Raw genomic sequence first — 25,032 nt, forward strand, 5'->3', positions numbered from 1 at the left:
AACTTCATAATTCTCTAGTAGTTTAGTTACACAAAGTTCGAACTAGTTCTCGTAGCGTTAAGATTATTTATTTACGTCCTTAATTTATTTTTCTTAGTTGGCTCAGCTGCAGCTTAAATACACACTAGTCGAACTATCTGAGCCGTTCTACTATTTTGACTGAGAAAACACTGAATTTCAGAGAGTAGTTCACTTTATATCTCTGACAATCTTGAAATAACTTATTACATGAAAAACGCGAAATTAAGTCGCCAAAAAAATAATGACGCCAAAATTAAGTGACTCAATTATTGAGAAAGTAGCGAACTCAATGACCAATAAAAAGCATGCATAAAAGATGTTGTTATTGGGATGAACCATGCAAGTATTAGCGCCTATTGATCTAAATCCACACTAAATGATTTGTACCAGTATTCAACGTACTGCAAGTCAAAACCAAGGGACAAAAGCGATCTTTTCTTCTTTTTTTATTTTATTTTATTTTTTATTTTTTCTGTTGAATTTGTGCGTATTTGGAAACGAATTCTGAATGCTTTTTCATTATTGAAATCGAGAAATAATGTGTGTTTGGAAACGAAACGAAAATCTTTTCTATGCTTTGAGGGTTTTTCTCCAGGTTTTCCTAACTCCGCATCCGCAAAAATCCGAAATTTCAATTGGAATTGTGTGGATAAAGAGCCACTCCGTGAAAATGCCTCCGTTAAAATTTATTTTAATTTACTTATTAGCTCTGTATTTCTGTGTTTTTTTTTTTTTTTGTTTTTGTTTTTTGTTTTGCTTTTTTTGGCGGTGGTTGAACTTATAAATTTGTTGTATTCTTTGTAAACTATAAACGTTCAAAGATAACAGCTGTAATAGTTTAGAAAGAACGACATGTATGAACACCTGAAGTAACCTGTGAACCAAACAGATGTTAAACTCAAATCAAATATCCTAATTAATCAAGTATTAGAAATAATCCTCTTCAGTCTCTTCGACCACTTCGGCCCAACATGGCTAAGCAGGTTGTTCTCGCTCTATGTGGCATCTACATCGCTTTATCTGTCTTTTCGTCATGTTATTGCAATCTTCAAGGACAACCAGAATTGACCAAATTCCAACGAGATCACAGTCTGAATAACTCTATTTCTGATTTGATTTTTCTTGTCGATGTATCTGGGAGTTTACGTTACTTTTCTTATATGAATGGGAGATATACTATCAAGAATGGTTTTGACGACGAGAAAGTCTTCGTGAAGTCTTTGTTAAGTACTATTCGCGTGAGTCTTCCGACTACACGTGTGTCCGTCATTCTTTTCAGCAGTAGTGCTTCCATCAACATCAATTATATCAGCTATCCCAACCCTAATAACCATAAGTGCAACTTTCAAAAGTCCTTCAACAATCTTCCATTTCTCAATGGAATGACTAACATGAACCAAGCCTTTGCACAGGCCAAGAGGATGATTTTTGGTGACCTGAGTGGTAACAAGAGGCCTACGAAGCAGGCCAAGACAGCCGTGTTCCTGTTGACTGATGGCAACTGGAATGTCGGAGGAAGCCCTTATGCTGCAGCAAAGAACCTACGTGATGATGGGATAGAGGTGTTTGCTATTGGTGTCACTAGAGGTGTGGATTTTGGAGTGCTCAGGCAGATTGCGTCTCCCGGACGGGCCTTTAGGTACAGCAACTTTAAACAGTTCAGAGAGCTCGCTTATTACTTGAGAGGAGGTAAGTAATATGGACAGACGGAGAAACAGACAGCAGACACAATGGACAGGAAAGTCAGACAGACGGACAGACAGGCAGTAAAGACAGACAGACAGGCAGTAAAGACAGACAGACAGGCAGATTGAACAGACAGACAGGCACACTGGACAGACGGACGAACAGACAGTCATATTGGATTGAGCAGACGGACAGACAGGCAGTAAAGACAGACAGACACTAACTGAGATCAAGAAAACAATGCTTTGTTTAACCGTTTTTAGATCCCTACGATTCAGACTGGCTAGCTGTTCAACCCAAGAGTATCTGTGGATCATGTGACTCGTCTGCAGGCTGCGCATGCGGACTGTTGACTGGCGAGTACAAATGTGCCTGTCAAAAGGGTTACTATGGTAGCGGGTACATTGGAGACTGCCACCGTAAGTAATCATTTATTTCTAGACGATGTAGTAGTGGTGGTATTCCTAGTATTGGGGTTGGCAGTAGTGGTGATGGTAGTACTAGTAGCGGTGGTGGTGGTGGTGGTAAAAGCGATGGTGGTGTTAGTAGTGGTAGTTGTAATGGTAGTAGTGGTGTTAATGGTGTTAGTAGTGGTGGTGATGCTAGTAGTATGGTGATATTAGAATTAGTATATTGGTTTATCACTAGTGACATTCGTGTTTTTTTCTTTATTTTCTTCCAGCTTGTCCCGTATCTACGTACAAATCCTTTGATGGTTTTGCCAAACTTTGCACTCCTTGTCCTGACAACTCTGCTCATTCTCGCACGGCTAGCTACAGTAAAAGTGATTGTAAATGCAAAACAGGATTTGAAAGAAAGGCTGGAGTGGAGAAGGACGGGCCATGTTCTGGTAAGTTGAATTTCATCCATCTATCCATCCATCCATCCCTCCCTCCCTCCCTCCCTCCATCCATCCCTCCCTCCCTCCCTCCCTCCATCCATCCCTCCCTCACTCCCTCCATCCATCCCTCCCTCCCTCCCTCCATCCCATCCATCCATCCATCCTTCCATCCCTCCCTCCCTCCCTCCATCCATCCATCCATCCATCCATCCATCCATCCATGCATGCATGCATGCATCCATCCATCCATTCATCCGTCCATCCCTCCCTCCTTCCATCCATCCATCCATCCATCCATCCATTCCACTCCATTCCATTCCATCTATTCAACCAGCCACTGTCCCGTTTCTTCCTTCTATCCTTTTCCTCTCACCCACTTTCCCATATCGTTCTATTCAACCATTCTCTCATCCCATTTCCTATTTCATTCATCCATTAATTTTTTTAATTTCATTTACAGTCAAACTAAGAAAACCCTGAACACCTAAAATATGTCTGGAATGTTAAACATCCTGTTCTGACCAATCACATGCGAGAATGAAGTCATTTCTGATTAACTGTCGCAGGTGATTGATCAGAACACGACGTTTAACGTTCCAGACATATTTTAGATGTTCACAGTTTTCTTAGTTTGACTGTAACGTTTTTGTCATTTGCTTTTCCTTTTACGTCTCTCACGATTTCCTTCTTCCATTCCCAGTCAAGCAATGTGACGCGTTTAAGGTCCCACCACACGGCCAAATACGAGGTGGAAAATGTAACGTTGATTACCTGTCTTCCTGTGAGCTGGTCTGCCAGGAAGGATTCGAGCTGGATAGGCCAGGAACAAGAACATGCATACTGAATGACCAGGGACATGCCGTATGGAGTGGAATAGAACCAAGATGCAGAGGTATGTACTGCTTTATCTTCTCTAAATTGAATTCTATGCTTATTATTATGATAGTAGAATTGCTGGGTATCAAAAAGCTGATAAATATCTTTGAATCTCATTATCTGATTCAAATGTTGGTCAAACACTGACCACCATGTGCTGTCAGCCAGAAAGACCCCACCCCTCCCCCGACTTGTACTGAAAATGTTTTTCGGTGCCAGAGTTTATCATCATTTTTCTATATCTGAAACTTGTCACTTTTAAAATATAAATAGTTAATTTGTCGTCGAAACTCCCCCACGCTACTCGTGAGAGTGGTTCATGTGCCCGCTGACTTGAATAAAGTTTGCTGAATCATCAATTTTTATTTCTAAAACATGTGTTTTTTTTTTTTTGGTAGCGATTGTTTGTCCACCGCTAAAAGTCTCCCACGCCGACCCTGAGGGGGGTACATGTGTCCCTCGTGACTGGACATACAAAAGCAAATGCACTTTTAAATGTGACGCTGGATACATCTTGAAGGGTAGCAGTGTAAGACAGTGTGAACTAGACAAAACATGGACTGGCGAGGACACCGTGTGTCAAGGTAATCACGTGACTTGGCAGGAAGTGACGTCATCAAGTGACGCGTTGATGACGTCATATACGCGACATATCACGCGTACAACAATGACTATAAAGTTGACGTTCGTGACGTCATTTACGTGACATATTACGCGTACAACAATGACTATAAAGGTGACGTTCGTGACGTCATTTACGCGACATATCACGCGTACAACAATGACTATAAAGGTGACGTTCGTGACGTCATTTACGTGACATATTACGCGTACAACAATGACTTTCAAGGTGGTGCTCATACCCAATTAGAATAAAGTAATAATAAGGAACAAGGCCATAATAATAATAAGAACATATCTTTCGTTCAAGTCAATCAACATGATGACTACTAAGTATATTTACGAAGGCTTGGGTACCATTACATTTTTACATGTCAATAATTGTCCAAGGTGTCGCTTCGGTGCAAACGCACGGCTAGGCTAACTATCAAGATGGCGCAGGGAACTTTTAAAGGGAATGTAGAGTCTTTTATTTGCATGGTTTGTTAAATGTTTTCCTATTTTGTTGGCAGAGATTCGTTGTCCAAAGCTGAATTCCATCCCTCTAACACAAGTCAGTCCAGCTGAGTGCATCCAGACAGACATATCAGCCTTCAAACAGTGCTCTTTTACCTGTCCTAAGGGGTATGCTATGAACGGGACAAGCGAACGAAGCCTAACACGGACTTGTGAAACTAGTGGCCTGTGGGACAAACCGTATCATACTTGTGTAGGTAGGTAAAAGAAACCGTTGTCGATATACTCTGAAAGAACCTCTGGGGTAACTCAGAGATCTAACCCTGAAACAACCTCTGGGCTGATCTAAGTCAGTGCATGGCTAACTCACAGATCGAACCCTGAAACAACCTCTGGGCTGATCAAAGTCAGGGCATGGATAACTCACAGATCGAACTCTGAAACAACCTCTGAGCTGATGAAGTCAGGGCACGGCTAACTCATAGATTCAACACTGAAACAACCTCTGGGCTGATCAATTTCGCTTTTTAGCAGATCAAATTGAATGACTATTTTTTCTTGATTTCAGATGTGTATCAGCCTTCTATTACCTGCCCTCGTAACATCTTAGCCACTACTCTCCCTCGCCAGCCATATGTCATCGTGGGCTGGGAGGAGCCCATAGCTGACGATAACTCCATAGGGGTAGATCCTCTGGCTGAATTAACGGTTACCTCGAATTTCAAATCGACTGATAAATTTGAAATTGGCAAGCATAAGGTTATCTATGTTGTTCGGGACGGCGCGAATCTTTCAAAGCAATGCTTCTTTTACGTCGAAGTACAAGGTGAGTACGATGACGCCATAAGTATTTGTTTGAGCATGCGTACTCACGTTCACGCTAGGAACGAGGGAATGGAATCTAGCGTCCGAGAGTGAAGTCTAGCGCATGCGCAATTTGAATCCTGACTTGAAGTTGAATATACTGCACATGCGCTATTTAAGTTTCTAGCACATACTCGGCCCAAGTTGGTACTTAAGATATTTGCGCTGAAGTCGAGATTGCGCATGCGCTCGTCAAATTCTGCGCATGCGTACTTTAATGTTACAGCTTATCAATTTTAATTTTGCCACATATTTAATGATCCTAGATAAGGAAGCACCGGAAGTGACGTCATGCCCCGAAGACCAAACCCATGAATTAGTGGGAGCGAGTAGTATGAGAGTGAGGTGGAATACACCTTCCTTTAAAGACAACTCTGGAATACCGCCTGCCGTAAAGAGTTCTATTGGGATGGGCTCTATCTTGGATGTTGGAGAACATATAGTGACTTATTATGCCACCGACAAGGCTGGGAATACCAACTCATCGTGTCAATTTAAGATCCATATCAAAGGTATGCATGGTATTCGAGGAATGCACCTCTGGAAACATATTCCCATTAAGCTTTTAGGTTGTGAAGTATTTCCGGTTCCAGCTGCTCACAAATAATACTCGGAAATAAAGCGAAAAGATATCCTCAATGTTATCCACGTAAAACAATTAGAACTTTCAACGACAAATCTTGTCATGATGAAAATGTAAGAAAAATCTTCATAGAACTCCTTTTAAACCCGAAAGATGTTTCCCCAAACTATGAAAGCCACACTGAAAACTTCAATCTACATCTTGTAAGGCGCGATTACGTGAAGCAATTTTCTCTGCAACTTTTGTCTTGCAACAGCGTTGCGACACAAGTTGCAAGAGTGTTTACACGGTGCAACGGGACGCAAACGTTGCGAAAAGTAGAAACGAATTCTACTTTATACGACGATTGCTGCAATTTGCCTTGCAACACTTTTTCAAATTGTGCTGTAGGTTACACGTTGCAATGCTCCATGCAACTTGTGTCGCAACGCCGTTGCGAGACAAGTTGCAGGGAAAATTGCTTCTTGTAATCGCGCCATTACTTATTTCAGCCAAGACATGCCCAGTTACCAAGCCCCCCAGGAATGGCGCGCTGGCCTGTAACGCCTATGGCAATGCTAACAGCTTGTGTCAAGTCAGCTGTAATAACAACTATGACTTTGCTTATCCACCGGGAAGTACATATCTTTGTTCTAATGGCAACTGGCAAGCATTTCCTTTTGGTACACCATTCCCTTGGCCTGACTGTTCAGGTAAGATGAACGAGAGATAAAGAAAGAAAACAAGAAAAGAGGAAGGGAAGGAGGAAGGGACAAATGAAGAAGGGATGAAAAGGAGAGGTGTTTGAATGGATGACGGAATAAATGAAGAAATTAAAGAAGGGATTGAAGGAGGAAGGGAAGAAGAAAGGGAGGATGGTATAATAATTGAAGGAAGATTGGGAAAGAGGCTATATTGGGCGAGAGAGAGATAGAGGAGAGGGAGGTAGGGGGAGAGGGAGAGAGAAAGGAAGGCTTTCTTGGAGAGTGAAAAAGAAGGAATTGGAAGAAAGAAACGAAATTGGAAGCCTATTGTTGGGTCTTCCGAATCGAGTTTATATTCAAGGGGTTTATATTCAACAGTTACTTATTAATAGTTAATTAACTCATTACATCCTTACACTTTGTTCACAGTCCGATACGATCCAAGTCAAGCTAAAGTTCAATTTCTGCCACAGTTTTACTACTATGAAGGAAACTGTAACGACGCAGAAGCCCAAGCGCAAATCAAGAGCAACTTTATGAATATTCTACGAACGGGAATGGTGGCAAATTTCGGGCATGCTTGCGCAGACCAAGCGATTTGCAAAGCTGATAACATCAATGTATTCTGTGGTGAAACTGACAAGAGTAAGAGGAGAAGGAGAGCCGTTGTTAAAGAAGTTTATATCCAGGTAAACCATGAATTGGTATTTATTTATCATTAATATTAATATCATTATTAAGATTGATATTAGTTATTAATAATAATAATTATTATTATCATCATCAAATCATTGTATGTATCACCACTGTTATTATTATTATTATTATTATTATTATTATTATCATTATTACTATTATTATTATTATTATTGTATCATTATTATTGTCTTGCCTTTCCAGGGTAGCACTTGTGGCTAACAAACCTACATGACTAGATCGTTTCATAATCGAGCGGCGAGAAATGCCTGGCGCATTGAAAGCCCACAACTAGTGCTTCCCATCACAAATGTTCAAATATTCCTCCCATTCATTTTTTTCAGGTCAATTTTGTCGCCAGAGAAAAGCAATCAGCTCCAAAGACACTAGCACAACTCAAATCAACCATGGAGACGCGAGCACGACCAGTTTTGGACACCGAAGCAAAGAAAACTAATTGGAAGCCACTAAGATCAAGCACTGGGCTGGAATTCCGAAGTTACAGCTTATCACACGCAGACGCTTATTGCTCTGATAAAGGCGCTGTTCTAGGGAAATGTGATTCATATGAAACAGGGTGTGACGGGAAGAATAAGCTACAACCCAGATGCTCTTGTAACTCCAAAGTGGGCAAAATTGAAAAATGCAGTGAGTATCGGGTGGGGAAATGGAGAATTGACGGCTGAGAGGGCGATAGCTGAACCGTACCGACCGTCTGGTTGGGTGATTGACCGACCGACCAACTGACCGACCGACCAACTGACAGTGATTTACTGATTGAGTGATAGACCGACTTCGATCCAACACCCAGCTGATTAAATGACCAAAGACTAAGAAATTAATTGAGTGACCGACCGACCGAGACTGACGAACCGACCGTTTAAATGACCAAAGACTAATAAGAAATTGATGGACAGACCACCGACCGACCGTCCGATTGACTGGCTGGGGGCTGCTTTACTGTCAAAAGGCTAAGAAAGTGCTGATTAATCTATCGGAAGTTATTAAATACCCAAAACTTTTATTCTATTTTTTTATTTTTTTGCTTAGTTCGATGCCCCGCAGGAACCTTCTACGATCTACTCCACGAGAAATGTATCAACTGTAAACCCGGTACGTTCCAAAACGAAGAGGGCAGATTCCACTGTAACGACTGCCCCGAAGGAACCTGGACTGTCGGACAAGAAGCAAAGAATTTCACATCTTGTAGAGGTCGGTTACTTTAGTTTTACGTTAAGAGTACTTGTGTACCTGTCTCTTTTAACCCATTCACGTTTATTAAGTCATAATAATAATTCGTTGAATTAAGAATTTGAAGTAAGAATTTTTATTCAAAAATATTTTTCACAATTTCTAGAATGGTTTGGTACGTAGGTTTGACCATTATTTATGTATTTGTTTCGTCCACGTTATGTATTTTATAATCAAGCTTTCGCGCTACGAATTCATCGCTAAGAATATGTTGTTACAAACGCTTCAAATATCAAACAATTGTTTATAAAATAAATAACGTGGAAGAAACAAATATACAAATATAATCACTGAGCCTGAGGGGAATAATTGTTTTAGCATAATTTTAGACTTGAATATCAGAGAAAAGTCGAAATTCAGGGTAAAAAATACCTTTTAGTATTGCTTCCGATTTGAAAAACTTTGGAAAACCTCATAATCACCGCTCCAACGGTGACTATTGTCTCAGAATCACCGGTCGCTCGACCAATCACAGCTTGAGAAACTCTATATTCAAGTCTAAAACTATACTAGATATATACATTGGCAAGTTTATGAATAATTATCAAATGGAGAGAGAGCCCGAGGACCCGAAAAAAACCTTGAATCAAGGTAGAGACCTAACAAACTCTACTTCACTTGTAATGACGAGTCCAGGAATCAAACCTGAGACCCCAAAGGCGAGAGGCGAATGCTTTATTGCTACACTACCCTTGATTCCCTAGTGGTCATCATATCCTCTTGTAGACATTGCCAAAATAAAACTTCTCTGTCAATCTCCAATAACGTATATATGACGTCATGATATACCATAATATGTTCTAGAGAAGTGCAAGCCAGGTTATTTTTCTTACAATGGACTCGCCAAGTGCTTCCTGTGTCCTCGTGGTACGTATTCTTCTGGCTTCATGAACAAACAGTGCACAACATGCCCGCAAGGAACAACCACAGTGTTGGCCGCCGCCGCCAGCCGGAAGGACTGCGGTAGTAAGTATATCTGTCCCTATTAATTATTATTATTTCTAAAAGTTTTAATGGATGGGAACGCACTTTCATATCTAAAGCTTCTCCGCGTTCCTACTACCAGATGAGTGGTGAATTTTGTTTCGGCCAATGACAGCGCGTTTAGCTGTCATTCCCGTATTTTTCTGTTTTCTTTTGGCTAAGATAATATATATGCATATGACTACATAAAGCAGAAATATGGAAAGAAAGAATTTTAAAAATTTCACTTTACTGCCATGTTTGCTTTACTCTTTCAAGCTTAGCCTGCAAAGCAGGCGTTCTTGTGGGTTTGGGGAAAAACTGTTTTTTTTTTTTTTGCTAGGTCCCATTTTTCTCGCTGGCCATTTGGCCGAAACAGGAACCCCAAAACCCCGATTCTTCTTCAAACCCATCAAAAATACGCGCCGCGTTCACCACTCAGCTGGACTGTTCAGCAGTAAAAAATCTCACTTTAATAGTCTGACTGCGGGATCTGATTGGATAATACGAGACAAATAATAAGTTACAAATATTTTTTAAATTGTTAGACACTGAGAAAAAATGCTAATTTATATATCTTTGTTCTAGTGAAATGCGCCCCCGGTACCTTTTCAGCCAGCGGTGTTGAGCCATGCCAGCCATGCGCAAAGGGTAGTTACCAGGATGCTATTGGCTCATTGTCATGTAAAGAGTGTGAGGGAACTCACTCGACGTACGGTCCTGGTGCGGATTCAAAGGCAATGTGTATAGGTTAGTAGCAAAGCATATGTATTACTCCTTTTGTTCGACTTTCCAGTATATTTTCAATAGCCATATCCAAAATGGCGGACATCAGTTACGTAACTTAACTTGGTACCTCATTTTAAAAGGTCAAACCTTTCATCTACATTACTTGCCAACATTTACAGCTTTTAAGTAGTGATGTATTTCCTGGTCCAACTGCTTACAAAAACCGCGAAAAATGTTCTCAATGATATAACGTTCACCTAAAGCAATTAGAAAATTGGACATCGAATCCTGTCGTGAAGAAAACGTACAGAACTTTATAGGACTGCTTTTCGTTTTGGACCCGAAACTCATTTTTACATGCGATTGACCTCACATTTAAAATCTGTACTGTGGTCTCCCGGATGTGTTACCCAGACAACCATACATCACTTTATCTTGAATTCTATCCACCAGATATTGATGAGTGTGCGTCCAATCCATGTAATAATGGCGGAAGATGTGTGGACGAGAAAGATGGCTTCAGATGTGAATGTGCTGCTGGGTTCACGGGAAAACAGTGTAAAGTAGAGAAAGACGAGTGTCTGTCTGACCCGTGCTACCAAGGGTCTACCTGTGTAGACAAGGTAAGTAAGCAGGGGGAGGGGGGAAGAATGGTCATGACGAGTGTGACAAGGTGTTCACATGGTAAGTGAGGTGTAGAGGTGGCGGAGAAGAATGGTCATGACGGTTTTAATTCCTCAAAGAGATGACCCATGAAGGATAAACAACTGTGACAAAATTTAGACAAGAACAAACAATTTTATTTGTTAGTGCGTGGGGAGTATAAAAATCACCAGAGGGTGTGTATAGATGTAAATAAAACCATTTTATTCTTTATTTTTCTGTTGTTTTTTTTTTTTTTTTTGTTTCGTAGGTCGATGGATACGAGTGCGTCTGTTCCCATGGTTACACCGGAAAGAACTGTGACGTAGCTGTTGGTCTTTGCAGCACGAATCCATGCCGGAACGGTGGCACGTGCGTGGCACAGCCTCCCAAGGAGGTCTGCAAATGCTCTAATGGCTATGGCGGGGAATTCTGCGAAATGAAAATTGACTTGTGTGCCTCGTCCCGATGCCTCAACAAAGGACTATGTAGAAACGTAGGAGACTCGTTTCAGTGCACGTGTAGGCCTGGTTATACAGGTGATCAGTGTGAACGAAAGGTCGACGAATGCGCGAGCAATCCGTGTCAGAATGGCGGGAGTTGTCTTGATGATGTTGATGGATATCGCTGTGCGTGTCGAGATGGATTCACTGGCTCAAGGTGTGAGAAAAACACTGTCAACTGTTATCCCAACCCATGTCAAAACAATGGCGCATGCGTAGAGAAGATCAATGGCTACGAATGCCTCTGTAGACCTAACTTTGCTGGGAAAACATGTCAAACAAGTAAGCGATATTTAAATTTTGAATTAAAGTATGAGCATTTATTTATGAAGAAAGACTCGTATTGCTTGGTTAGCACGGACATTTTTTGTACATTTTTGGCACTTTTGAAACTTCGCAATTCTGATTCTTCGCATTAAAACGGGTTCAAATTTACCAGACTTACTTATATTGAGATGCTCTCAAATTCAAAACTTGCCCCAGTCCCTTGCTCGTTTTTGAAATGGCCAAAAGTCACCATCTTGTTTTTTGTTGTTGTTTTCCAGAAGTTTCCACGGACTATGACGTCACGTTCCCGCTTCGTGTAGCTACGTCATCATCATCAGTAACCAATATCCCGGACCTACGAGCTTTTACCATCGCGTTCTGGCTACGAACCACAGATTTATCAAACCCAGGCACGCCACTCTCATACGCGACCACCGACCAAGGGAAGGTTGTGGATAACGCTTTAGTGTTACAGGACTACGGAGCGTTTGTTCTTCATGTCAACAACGAGAAGCAGTTCATTGGTGTGTCGGCCAATGATGGGAGCTGGCATCACGTGGCTGTCACGTGGCGAAGTTCTGATGGACTGTGGGTTTTCTACTTGGATGGTAGTGAAGTGAAAAGGTGATGATAATCGCTCTCCATATTTTGTCTTTTGATTGTTTGTTTTTGTTTCCTTGCCTACCTTGTTCTCATTGGTTTCTTTTGTCTTATTCTATCATATAAACGCTCCTTTCTACCACTTCTTTCTCTTTTACTCCGACGAAGGACTAGCGTCCGAAACGTCAGTACGTTTTTTCACGGTGTATAATTTACCTTTTTATCATTACTGTTTCATTAGAAACACCGACGCAGCTCACACAAGTTTTTACCTAGTTATCTCTCCATATTCTCATATTTTTATAGCACGTGTGGGATGATCGTCGCGACAAAGCGTAGTAGGTTTGTGTGCACGTCAACCAAAATGTGTCCATGACACTGTAGGAAGGCACAAAGTTTTCAAGGACGCACGCGGTTATAGAATGTCATGTAAACGCCTTGATTGACGCGTCCATTTAAGCATGCTTTGACGCAAAAAAAATTGAGGACACTAATAATCTTTTTGAAATTTTTTCTTTTAGTTTTCCAAAGTTCTCTAAATTAGAAAGTCTTTAATGAATTATTTTATTTTAATAAAACATTTTTTTCAGATCCATTGGTTTCCAAGCTAACGCTGTCATCAAGGGCGGAGGTGTCATGGTGCTAGGCCAAGAACAAGATAACCTGGGCGATGGCTTCACTCCAGAGGAAGCGTTCTTCGGTGACATTAGCCAAATGAATGTATGGGATCGGGCGTTGTCAGCAAATGACGTGGCCAATCTTGTATACAACTGCCAGGCCTCTGAAGGCAACGTGAAGGCCTGGGGCGACTTTTTGTCTGGACTTCAGGGGGTCTACGTAAAAACGAGCAGATCACATGCCTGTGATTGTAAGTATGGAGCATCTTTATCTTCGACGTAATGTATTCCCATTACAGACCTGGTCCATGTCATTCTCTAGAGTATTATTTCTTTGTTTAACGGTTGCGCATGAGAAGACACATGAAAACCAAGAATCTTATTATCTTAATAACACGTGGTCTGAAAACATTATACCCCAAGATAAAAAGTCTATTTCAGATTGTTGTGTTGGAAATGAAACAAAATCCAAATTTTTTTCCAATTTTAGTTAACAGCAAACTCCGTAGTTACCAGTTCACTCACGACTCACGGTATCCAGCTCAAGACCACAAAACTCTCCTCAGTAAGACCGCTGAACAGTGTGCGCAGGCCTGTGAATCCGAGACAGGCTTCCCATGCCGATCGTTTGACTATGACCGAGCTAATAAAAGATGCTATCTCAGTAGAGCTGTAGCCGAAGGGAGCAGTGCCTTAGTGATGGCTAAGGGCTTTGATTTCTATCAAACAGGTAAGATAAAATGAACCAATAGGAACCCCAAAAAAAGACGTCATTTCCGGTCCCGTGGGAATTTTTAATAGCAAGTTCTCAGTAAGCGTATAGGCAGTGTTTTCCAGTCATTTTTGGCTGCTACGGTAATGAGACTCATTTAATTAATTGATGCCAAGCAATCGTAGGCTTTCGATCATTCAAAAGAGTGAATAATTCATTGGCAATGACTTGGATAAATTTAGCCAAGATGGCGGCTATGACGTCATGTGCAAACGAAGAATAGTATATTTTGTAACATACATGTGTTAGGTAAGAGGAGGGTGATTCATAACCCTTTAATTCAATCCCCCCCCAGATTACGGGGGTTTTAGGTGAACGTTAGTTATATACAGACCACCTTTTTCAGTTGTCATATTTTGACTCTTCAACAGATTGCCTCGGCTCCCTTGGAATTGAGGCTAAAGCTATCCCAGACTCTTCTTTGACTGCCTCTTCCTCTCTTGACTCCACTTCCGGTGCAAAAGAAGGTCGTCTACAGAATCCACGGGTATCTGGTATAACCGGGATGTCCAATAGTAGAGGGGGATGGAGCCCAAGTGCTAACAACAATCAACAGTATTTACAGGTATTTATGCTCTTTTCACTAATACAGTACAGTCCTTGACCAATCAGAGCGCGTTGACTATTTAAGCTGACTGTACACATGTTGATAGTGTCAGCACCATGGTCTGTTCACTAATACACCACAGTTCTCGACCAATCAGAGCGCGTGGACTATATAAGCCGACTGCTCATATATGGATGGTGTCAGCACCATGGTCTATTTACCAATACAGCACAGTTCTCGACCAATATCACAGCGCACCAGCTACCTAAGCTATATAATAAAACTATATAAACCATATTGATATCTGTGTATATACTAGATTGATCTTGGGCGACCGTACAAGATATCAGGCGTGGCTACCCAAGGAGCAGACGGTTCATCTGAATGGGTGACGTCATACAAGCTCGAGTACAGCAGTGATGGATCTCAGTGGCACTATTATACCAGTGTAAGATCTCTCATCATTTATTTCATCCCACTGCTTTCCCTTTTATTCATTTTTTCATTTTTACTTTCGTTTTTATATTTATATTTTTCTTTTTTTTTGTGTGTTAATTCTCATTTATTTTGTCATATTTTGTCAATTATTTTTCACTTTCATTTGAATATTCATTTCATTCACTTTTCATTTACTTAATTGATTTCATTTTTATCAACTTTACTCGTTATCCTAACTTTCCCATTTTTCATTGATTCATTTTTCCTATTTTCCCACTTATCTACTCATCCTTTTCCCTTCCCAGACACTAACCGGCAATAGTGACGACAGCACGGTTGTTCTCCATCAACTTCACATTTTCCCAGCTCGTTACATTCGCTTCAGACCACAGGCATGGCACGGTCGTATCGCACTTCGTGTAGACGTCCATGGATGTGAAATAGGTAAATATTCAATAATAATTTAAACTATAATATTTAATGAAGTAAATCGACCAGTTAATTACGTCAGACCTACTTGTTTTCGTGATGACGTCAGACGTGCTTGTTTGACGATGACATCAGACGTACTTGTTTCGAGATGACGTCAGACATATTTGTCTTGTGATGACCTGAGTTGTACCAATTTTCATAATGACTTCAAACGTACCTGTACGTACCTGTTTCGAGATGACGTCAGATATTCTTGTCTTGTGATGACGTAAGTTATACATATTTTCATAACAACGTCAGATGTATCTTTTTTCGTAATGACGTCAATATTCTTGTTTTTATTGACGTCAGATGTAGACAACATAACCTTAATAATGTGAAAAGCTAAACATGAAACAAAACAGTTTGTCTAACGTTATGTGTGATTTGTCTTTGACAGGTTCCTCTCCATCATTCATGAAAGGTAACAGAAGTCTAGTTACATTCTCATATAATCCCATCCTTTCATTCTTTCATGCATCCTTTTAAGTTATTCATTCCTTGGTCTGTTTTCGAAATCAAAATTATTTATCATTTCTCTCACTATTGCATTTCCCAATTTTTTTCACTACCTTTGTCTTATTCGTTTTCATTCTTTTCTTTCTACTTCCCTCACATTTAGTTTATCTATTGACATTTACTTTCCCACTAGACATTTTTTCATTTATTCATCTGTTATCATTTTCATTTAACTCAGAATATATTCGTATCATTTTTTAATCACGTGTGCAGAAGAACAATCAGTCACAAACATCACCGAGTCTGCGCCGGCCAACTGCGTTAGGTTAATAAGTTGATTCCCCTTCACCCTAGCAACAACCGCTTAACACCAAGTAATGTAGGCAACGCTTTGAGGGCCATAAGAAATAGTCCTCTTAACCTTGGGTGTAATATTTTCACATTTCAGACCACGTGTCATTCCCTACAGTATCATTTCTTTGTTTAACGGTTGCACATGAGAAGACACATGAATATGGATACAACTTAAACAAATAGTCTTATTCTCAAGAGAATGACACGTGGTCTGAAATGAAAAAAAGCATTACACCCAAGCTATATTTATATCTGGGCCAGTAAATGCTTAGCTTGATTCACTCGCGTCTTTTATGCTAGCACCAGCGCCATTGGATATCAGTGTTCGTAGCGAGGGTTGTGAGGATTTGAATAAACTGAATGGAGGGTGTGGTCATGCGTATATCAAGGTTAATGGCAAAGAACATTCTCTCAAGAAACGAGGATTCAACATTGTAGTACTGAATGGAGAAACTGGTAGGTTGAAACCGTATTTCATTTTTTTCTTTCTCTTTCTATCCATCCCTCCCTCCATTCCTTCTTCCTTCTCTCCCCTCCATCTTTTGGTCCAGTTATTTCCTTCTTCCTCTTATCCATCCATCCATCGAACTTTATCCATACGGCGTCCGTTTGACCATGCATCCCTCCATCCAACCATTCCCTTCTTCCCTCTCTTCTCCTCTTCCTCCGTCTATTTATCCATCCACCATTTTCCATATATACTACTATCCATCCATAACTTTCTTTCTCTCTTTCTTATTTTCATTCGGTCATTTTTGTTCATTTATCCATTCATTCATTTCTTAGGTCAGTTGTTGAGCTCTCGTTCCTTTGATACCCATGGTAGCAACTCCCAAACCAATAATGCTATTAATTTCCTTAGTAGCTTCGCCGGAAAGTAAGTTTTGGCTTATTAGGCAGATTAAGATTCTCGTTTTTCCTTCCCGCAAACGGCAAACGTGACCATGTTTTCATCGTTTCCCTACATTTCACTTTACCTTTTGCAAACCTTCTCGACAAAGACAAGTATTCTTTTGTTTATCTGCTACTTGGAGATTTTTGCGATTCCTTTTCACTATTTTTAAAGAATTTTTGATGTTCAACTGACGTTTCACGTTTGCCGTAAACGAGAAACTTAAGCTCTCTATTCTCGTTACCAATACTTTCCAATTTAAGTCGAGAGAGACTGAACACAAATTTTTTTTCCTATTTTCCTGTGATTCTTTTGTTACAGTGAAATAGTCTTGGTGGCGATCCAAGACGAGGGTTGGACCCAAGGAAAGGCGCTCACTCCTCAGCTGATAAGACTGGGCGCTAGTAGTCCTATCCTTACGGAGTACAGAGGATCCCTAGCGCTGATTGGCTACGCAGGAGCCACTAAGCCAGCTTGGATTGCGCATGTGCAGAAAGGTCGAAAGAAAGGACCGAGTATCGCGACTGCTAAGATTCCTTTGAAGCCTGTCCTCGGTAAAATAAATATCTTTCATTTGTGTAGCTTTGATAAGCGCGCGCAGACTCGGTGACTTGATTGACTGGTTGTTCTTTGCATTTTTATTCAGTTGTATGGATCATTCTGTCCAGAATTCATTAGATCATGTATTTTTCTTGACACACACAATTTGTTCATTTTTGGGTTTCCTGTGTAATTGTGGTCTGAAAACTAAAGAGGATTGTAGGGGGTGAACAGAGCGTTTTCACTCACGTGAGAAGGCAGCCATAAACGATAGAAACTTTCTGCACAGTATCTGCATAAAAATAGAGTTCAATTCCCGGAGGATAGAAAATGTATTGTTTCGGTAACCCATAATGGCCGCTGTGACGTCACGTGAAAACACTCTATACAATCGGAAGGGAGAAAAAGAAAGAAAGTGAATAAAAGGGATGGGAGATTAATCACTACCTGTGAGTCATGTAAAACAACAAGTCCCATTCACTCTAGGTTCAGCATCTTCAGAATGTTCTGCAAACCCTTGTGTCAACAGAGGCACTTGTGTCCAGCTCTTCTACGGTTACCGCTGTCTCTGTGTTGACGGTTACCAAGGAAACAACTGTCAAATAGGTTCGTATAAATCGATTGTATAGAAAATGAAGTTATTTTCCTGTATGCAAATTCAGTTATGCTAATGTTAGCACTCCAGTACTACAGTTTCAAGTTCTTGGCTGCTCAGGGTTAGCCTCGATTTTGTGCAGAATAATTATGCGTCCCAGTGAAGGTCTGTGGAATTTTCGGGTGTTTATATTGTTGAAGTATTGCATTCTTTACATTAGCTTGGGTATTTCTGAATATTTGGACAATGATTCGAGGCTAACCCTGAGTAAATGAGTCTGTAATCAAGAAACAATAATCTTCTACTTGCTTTTCTTCAGAGGCGCCCTGTAGTGACCCAGGAACCCCGCCCAACGGACAACGAACCCCTATTACGTCATTCAATCACGGTAGCGTAGTCAACGTGTACTGTAACCAAGGTTACCAACTAAGAGGCTCCAAGACCAGGACGTGTACCAGAGGACAGTGGATTGGAACTGCACCAACATGTATAGGTCAGCCGGGTATTGCTATTCTTGTCATGCCTCAAAAAATTACTCACTAAAAGAAGGAAGTACGCGTTTTTATCATCTATAAATTATATTGAAGAATTGAGGAAATTCTGTGAGTTTGTTGGAATTCTGTTTCCGCAGATATCGATGAATGCGACAACGGTGTTTGTGGTCAGCTGTGTACTAATACTGATGGAAGTTACAAGTGCGCATGTCAGATCGGATACCAACTCAACAGTGATGGCAAAAAATGTGATGGTATGAAAACACGAGGGTTAGGAGTAGATGTGTGGTGATATACACCTTCACATTCACACGATTAGGAGTAGATATATTGTGATATACACCTTCACATTCACACGATTAGGAGTCGATATGTTGTGATATACACCTTCACATTCACACGATTAGGAGTAGATAGGTTGTGATGTACACCTTCACATTCACACGATTAGGAGTAGATATGTTGTGATATACACCTTCACTTCACATGATTAGGAGTAGATATGTTGTGATATACACCTTCACATTCACAAGATTAGGAGTAAATATACCTTTCTATTCAATATTCTTTTTATCTCTTCATCAGACATAGACGAGTGTGCGCTAGGAGTATGCAGCCACAAGTGCTACAATAAACCTGGCAGTGTCGTGTGCAGCTGTCCCGCAGGAATGACGCTAACCAGTGGTGAACGCACATGCAAAGGTACATATAGTCTTATATCTTTAAATCACATATTCATATACTGCCTTGTCTTCTTACTTTAACGTGTGTGACATCAGTGTCCCCGGCTTACTTGCTATACGTTACCTTAGTTCTCTGCATGTTTTCCAATTTCTTTTTAAGGATCCACTTTTCTTTCTATGATGCAGTATTTCTCATTTAGCTGTTGCGGAAATCCTGCCTCAAAACACATTTTAATTTTTGGAAAATTCGCAGGAATTTCACATAAAATTTCTGTTTCCTTTCATATTTTATCATTATTGGTTCTACGTCTCTCCCCCTGTACAAATTTAAAACAATTCTTGTCTGCTCGTTCTTCAGACGCGGATGAATGTAGTGTCGGTAATCACGGCTGTGAACATGAATGCGTTAACAAGTTCCTTAATGGAGCCTGTTACTGTAGAGGAGGATATACCTTGGAATCTGACAAGAAGAAATGCGCAGGTAAGGTAGTATGTAACGAAACCTATTCTCTCTTCTCTTCCATTACTATTGAGTCTATGTGTGCATGAGGGTGCATGGTGAGATTGATCATGAACTATGGCGACACGGTCACGGTAAACGTTGACATTCGTCGAACCAATCACAGCGCGTAAAATTACTTTTCATCCAATAGAAATGCTCGTGCATATTAGGGATATGGTGTTGTTAATTATCAACCTAAAGGTGACGGGACAGAGTGACAACGCCCAACCACCCAAGCACAGCGTGCAAGTTTACCGTTCATCCAATCAAAATACTCGCGCACGGCACGGTCAAGAAGGCCTTTCCATTCAGTTCCCCAGTCATGAAATTCGTTCTTATGAGTATTGTTCTGTCGTGGCTTCCATGTGCCTTCTGAGTCGATTACATGTAACTTTCGAGTGGCTTCCGAGTGGCTTTCGAGTGGCTTTCGAGTGGCTTTCGAGTGGCTTTCGAGTGGCTTCCGAGTGGCTTCCAAGTGATTTCTTTTTTGAACCAACGTTACCAGAGTCTGTTTTTTCGGTATTTATTTTTGTCCTCAATTTTTTTAGAATTACGTTGTCCTTCAACGACGGCACCTGTTAATGGTCAGCAGCGTATCCAAGGTGACGGTATCCTTGGTAACATGATGTCTATTACTTGTAATGCGGGCTACAAACTTGTTGGGGTCGTTACAAGGACGTGCCGGGCTAATGGAAAGTGGTCTGGGGCAGAGCCTCGTTGTGAAGGTGAGTTACTAGTAGTAATCCTTAATAATCCTTAATAATTTGTTTATAAATGGAAGCCATGTTTATATCTATTTATTTCTAGCTGTTCGTTGTGCTGCTGTTGGAACGATCAAGAATGGAGTGGTTCATCTAACCGCTGGCCAGTCCTACAATAGCATTGCCTCGTTTTCCTGTAAGGCTGGCTATGATCTGGTTGGCATGGCAACAAGGAAATGTCAACAGGATGGCCGGTGGGGTGGAGAACAGCCGAGATGTGTTCGTGAGTATCCAGTATTAAGAAGGCGTTAGGTTACGCGACATCACGTGCGTCCACAGAGTGATGCGCAATGCACTGTAGGTTTTTCTATTCCTCACAAAAGCAAACTTTTTACCCTAACATATCCCGTGATGCTTAGCAGCAGCTGACTTGTCTTATGTTATTTTAAACCACGGTAGTGATTATACTATATACTGTATTCCACTACTCTAGGCAGGATGGACGTTGATCACGGAGCATGGCGCCATGGTTACTCCTGTTAAAATTGAAAAAATAAACTTTGTTTAAACCTGCGTAAACTCGTCCTGAAACGCTTGAATGCGAGTCTAAATCTATAGTTCTAGTCATCATGGCTGCTGTGTGAGAAAGGTCAATTACCCTGCTCATTTAAAATCTTACCAACCTTGCGTCTCCAGGTGCTGACTGTCCAAAGCTTTCAGCTCCCACGCATGGCACGATTGCAGGAATCCGCCGTGAGATCGGCAGTACCGTACGCGTGTCATGTGACAAGGGATATCGCGTTACACCTGATAATGCAGCCTTCAGGACCTGCGGGTCTGACAAGAGCTGGACTGGGTCCGACCCTACTTGCCAAAGTAAGCAACAAAAGGCATTTATGGGTTTTTCTCTGATTTTACTGGACAAGAGTGGTCACGTGACGCGACAAAAATCCTCCACAAAGGAAATCTATATAGAAAAACATCTCTAGAAAAATGATTTTTAGAAAAGTCACAAAAAATGTATAGCGCTATTACGGCATTTCTCAATGCAGCTCAATAGGACGTTTGCATGATGGTGTCATTTGACTCCCACTACCAAGATGCTTCGCGAATTTTCTTTCTTATTTAAATTTGTATTCCCTCATGAGAAGAGTAAGACAATTGGTGCTAATTAACTGAACAAAAGAAAGCGTGCAAGAAAAATCTGGTAGTAGAGGTCAATGACGCCATCATGCAAACGTGCTATTTAGAGGGCAAGACAATGCATGAATATGGATACAACTCAAACATAGAATCTTATTCTCAAGGGAATGACACATGGTCTGAAATGGGAAAAAAAAAACATTGCGAACCAACGAATATGGTCTATTGAAATATCTTGCAACTGTGTTTCAGTTTATTAAGTACTTTTTACTTTTTGAAGTCATCGACTGTGGTAATCCTGGTACACCGTGGCACGGCTATCTAGACGGGTCTGTCTTCACGTATGATGCAGTTGTTTCGTACCGTTGTCGTCCCAAGCATTTCCTTGAGGGTGATAGACAGAGAAAATGTGGCGCTGATGGCAAATGGACTGGATCTACTCCAAGATGCTTGGGTATGTTCCTTGGTCTATTCCTAGATGCACTATGAGAAGTGCATTCTGGTCTAGCTTGGGTACAGAATATTTTAATCACATGCATTTCGTGATGTTTGTACCCAAACTAGAGCAGAATGCACCAATCTAACATTTGCTGAGATGGAAAGCATAGTGCATTCTGGTCTAGCTTGGGTACAGAATATTTTAATCACATGCATTTTGCGATGTTTGTACCCAAACTAGAGCAGAATGCACCTTATCTAACCTTTGCTGAGATAGAAAGCATAGTGCATTCTGGTCTAGCTTGGGTACAGATATGTTTAATCATAATGCGTCATATGGTGTTGTTAGTAGCCAAGACCGTCTCATGCTCAGATCAAACGTCGAACTTCACGTGAGCCAAACCAGCAATGGATAACAAGGCGGTCTTCTTTGATGTAATTAGGTTCTGCTCATGTGAGGTTCGACATTTGACCTGAGCCTTACGAAGTACGAATAGAACTCTAAGCAACGAATAATTCGAAACTGGAATATTGGGAAAAAGATCTCTTTTTTCTAATACATGGCAGAAAACTCATGCGGGAACCCAGGAACCCCGATCAACGGAATCAAGACTGGAAGTAACCCTAGCCACGGCGCTACAGTCAAGTTTACCTGTAACAAAGGATATGATATACACGGGTCTGCATCAAGAACTTGTCAGATGAGTGGTCAATGGGACGGAACACAACCTACTTGCACAAGTAAGGGAGACCTTTTTGAATTTTGAGAGGGGGTAGGTGACTAACTCATCCCGTCTCTAATATCGCATGGAATGGTGGAAGATTTCTAGAAACAAGATGATTGAAGCTTTCTTGATCCAGTATTTCAGTATTCAATACCAATTTTCTTTAGACTTTGAAAACTAAAAACCATAATGCCTGATAGACAGTTTCATCTTGATTTGCGTATTGTTTTTCTAGTCCAAAACATATTTCAGTACCTTAAGTATTATTTCTTTCTTTGACAGTAATTTTTGAGTAAATACATTAATTAATATGAATGAGACAAATAGGAAAAAAGGAATCTTGGTCGCGAGAAACTGTAATTAGAAGTGATCTGAACTACTGAAAAAAAATACGGACAAGCTAGAGACCGAGAGGTCTTTACACTTGTTTAAAAATGTCTCATAACTTGTGTTGTCTCACTAATTTTCAAATAGCGTAAAAAAAAAGTATTGAGTGGTTTCTAATCAACAAAAATAGATGATAATCTTACAATAATTGACAATAAAAATAAAATCTTTTCCATTTCAGTTAAGAACTGCGGCGATCCAGGTACACCAGCAAACGGCCTTAGGATTGGTACCGAGTTCACGTATGGCAAAGATGTGTGGTTTGATTGTAACCCAGGCTTCAAGCTGCAAGGCTCGAGTCAGAGAGTCTGCGAGGCGACTGGTGCCTGGTCTGGAACCCAGGCTACCTGCGTTGGTAAGACTTCTCTGAATTAACATGAATGAACAAGCTGTGCTTAGCTTTATTCTTTTCATCTCATCATAATGTAAAAATTCGTGCCGTTCTCGTACCCAGAGCTCCTCTAATTTGAAAATTCGATGAGCTCTGAGTACGGGAATGTGTTTGCGCAAATGCAGGGTGCAAGATAAGAAATGCTTGTGCTCATGCCCACTTTGAGAGGTGCCAGTGGTGAGCATGCGCGGATTTTTTTGGGGGGGATCTGAAAGGTTATTGAAATATTTAAAAACACTTTTTATTTCAGCATCAAATTGTGGAAGCATCGTTCACGGTCCTTCAGGAACGATTCAGTCTACCAACTTCCCTAACAACTACCCTAACAACGAATACTGCACGTGGGAAATCCGTGTTCCTCAGGGAAAAAAAGTACAAATTGACTTCCAAGAATTCCGCACAGAAGAAGGCAAGGATAAATTGTTCATATATGACACGGGAATGGCGACGCCGATGATAGTGTTCAGCGGTATCAAGGACAAACCACGTGCACTGACGTCATCTGGGAATTCGTTACGGGTCAGGTTTGTTTCTGATGGAGCGAATGTGAACAACGGATTCAAGTTGTCGTACAAGCAGACAGGTAAGATAACGAAAATAATTATTATTAGTAATATTTATAAATTAATATGAATTAATTATTATTCTTTGATTTCTTTATTGCAAATACACGAAGGGAAAATATTTACGGTTTAAACGTGTTTCTGAGGCAACATCCAAAATATCTATTTAAAAATATAAATTCATTATGAATACCATTATGAATCACACGACGACCCAGAGCAAGTTGTTCTAATAAATTCTAAACCATTTTCTATTGCTCGTTAATCAATACACTTATAATGAATATCGTCATTCTTTGTTGTCGTTTTTTTTTTTTTTTGGTTTTAACAACTCATGGCTCGAACAAAATCGCACGAACTGCTTGTTTCTTCCGAATTTTTTTCCTACTTTTGACGAGTGTTTTTAAACCCAAGTAATCCACTTTTTTAGATTGCGGAGGTATGTTCACGTCTCAGTCAGGTGAAATACGCTCACCCGGTTTTCCTAACGGCTACCCGGCATCCCACAGTTGCACATGGCTTCTGCGCATGCTCAATACCAAAATCGCTCTAAGAATCCCAGAATTCAGCACCGAAAATGCCTACGATCGACTTGAGGTCGCTCACGGACCTTGGGTGACCGCGCCTCTGGAAATATCGTGGTCCGGTCCCAGTCCTCTCGCTGGTGACGTCATCACGCAGAATTTCATGTGGATTCACTTTTACAGTAATTCGAAGGATGACCGTTTCTATAAAGGCTTCAGAGCGACGTTCAAGCCTTACAATCCGTACGAAAAACGCAAGTGAAAATAGATGCTTCAAAATAGTTTAGTTACTTGTTAATTGGTTTAAGGAATAAATAAGTAAATTTGTATCTGTTAATATTTTGTTTTGTTTATTTTTTTAGTGTGTATGTTCGTTAGTTTGGGCTCCCTGTGGTTTTCCATCCGATTTTTGGTCTTCATTGAATTGAGATCATTGAAAAATATTTTTGTGCGGTTTTTCTTATCTTCCCAGTCTTGAAAATCTTGGTACTCTTCTACGTTCTTCGTATATTAA

The 25,032-nt window shown here is 40.6% G+C and overlaps 1 protein-coding gene across 2 annotated transcripts; it reads left to right on the forward strand.

Annotated features, from left to right (window-relative positions):
• Positions 1–958: 958 nt before the first annotated feature.
• Positions 959–24,855, forward strand: LOC116286217 (sushi, von Willebrand factor type A, EGF and pentraxin domain-containing protein 1). 2 transcript variants are annotated; one of them, XM_031692673.2, is made up of 39 exons: positions 959–1,710; positions 1,971–2,126; positions 2,390–2,557; positions 3,249–3,440; positions 3,823–4,008; positions 4,558–4,758; positions 5,070–5,327; positions 5,632–5,877; positions 6,440–6,640; positions 7,061–7,320; positions 7,672–7,975; positions 8,378–8,539; positions 9,383–9,544; positions 10,130–10,291; positions 10,724–10,893; positions 11,184–11,697; positions 11,961–12,306; positions 12,873–13,150; positions 13,390–13,629; positions 14,043–14,236; positions 14,538–14,666; positions 14,962–15,100; positions 15,528–15,551; positions 16,241–16,396; positions 16,727–16,817; positions 17,154–17,386; positions 17,859–17,978; positions 18,287–18,460; positions 18,599–18,715; positions 19,047–19,163; positions 19,503–19,625; positions 20,195–20,371; positions 20,454–20,630; positions 21,044–21,223; positions 21,771–21,944; positions 22,496–22,669; positions 23,222–23,395; positions 23,682–24,014; positions 24,425–24,855. In XM_031692673.2, the coding sequence occupies exons 1-39, from the start codon at positions 993–995 to the stop codon at positions 24,778–24,780; spliced, it is 8,286 nt and encodes a 2,761-aa protein (XP_031548533.2). In that variant the 5' UTR covers positions 959–992; the 3' UTR covers positions 24,781–24,855. The 2 variants fall into 2 exon arrangements, with proteins under 2 accessions (XP_031548533.2, XP_031548534.2); XM_031692674.2 differs by lacking the exons at positions 16,241–16,396; positions 16,727–16,817; positions 17,154–17,386 and having other exon boundaries at positions 960–1,710.
• Positions 24,856–25,032: the final 177 nt, after the last annotated feature.

Source organism: Actinia tenebrosa, unplaced genomic scaffold (genome assembly GCF_029948245.1).
Source record: "Actinia tenebrosa isolate PJP-AT-01 unplaced genomic scaffold, QUT_ActTen_1.0 PGA_scaffold17__23_contigs__length_9995812, whole genome shotgun sequence".
In the NCBI taxonomy this organism is placed as follows: domain Eukaryota; kingdom Metazoa; phylum Cnidaria; class Anthozoa; order Actiniaria; family Actiniidae; genus Actinia; species Actinia tenebrosa.

What these genes read in the sequence shown, in the direction of transcription:
- LOC116286217 (XM_031692673.2), top strand. Translation starts at nt 993, where the DNA reads ATGGCTAAGCAGGTTGTTCTCGCTCTATGTGGCATCTACATCGCTTTA. An exon ending in GAATTTCACATCTTGTAGAG is followed by an intron (nt 8,540 to 9,382) that starts GTCGGTTACTTT and finishes AATATGTTCTAG; the next exon opens with AGAAGTGCAAGCCAGGTTAT. An exon ending in ACAATCAACAGTATTTACAG is followed by an intron (nt 14,237 to 14,537) that starts GTATTTATGCTC and finishes TGTATATACTAG; the next exon opens with ATTGATCTTGGGCGACCGTA.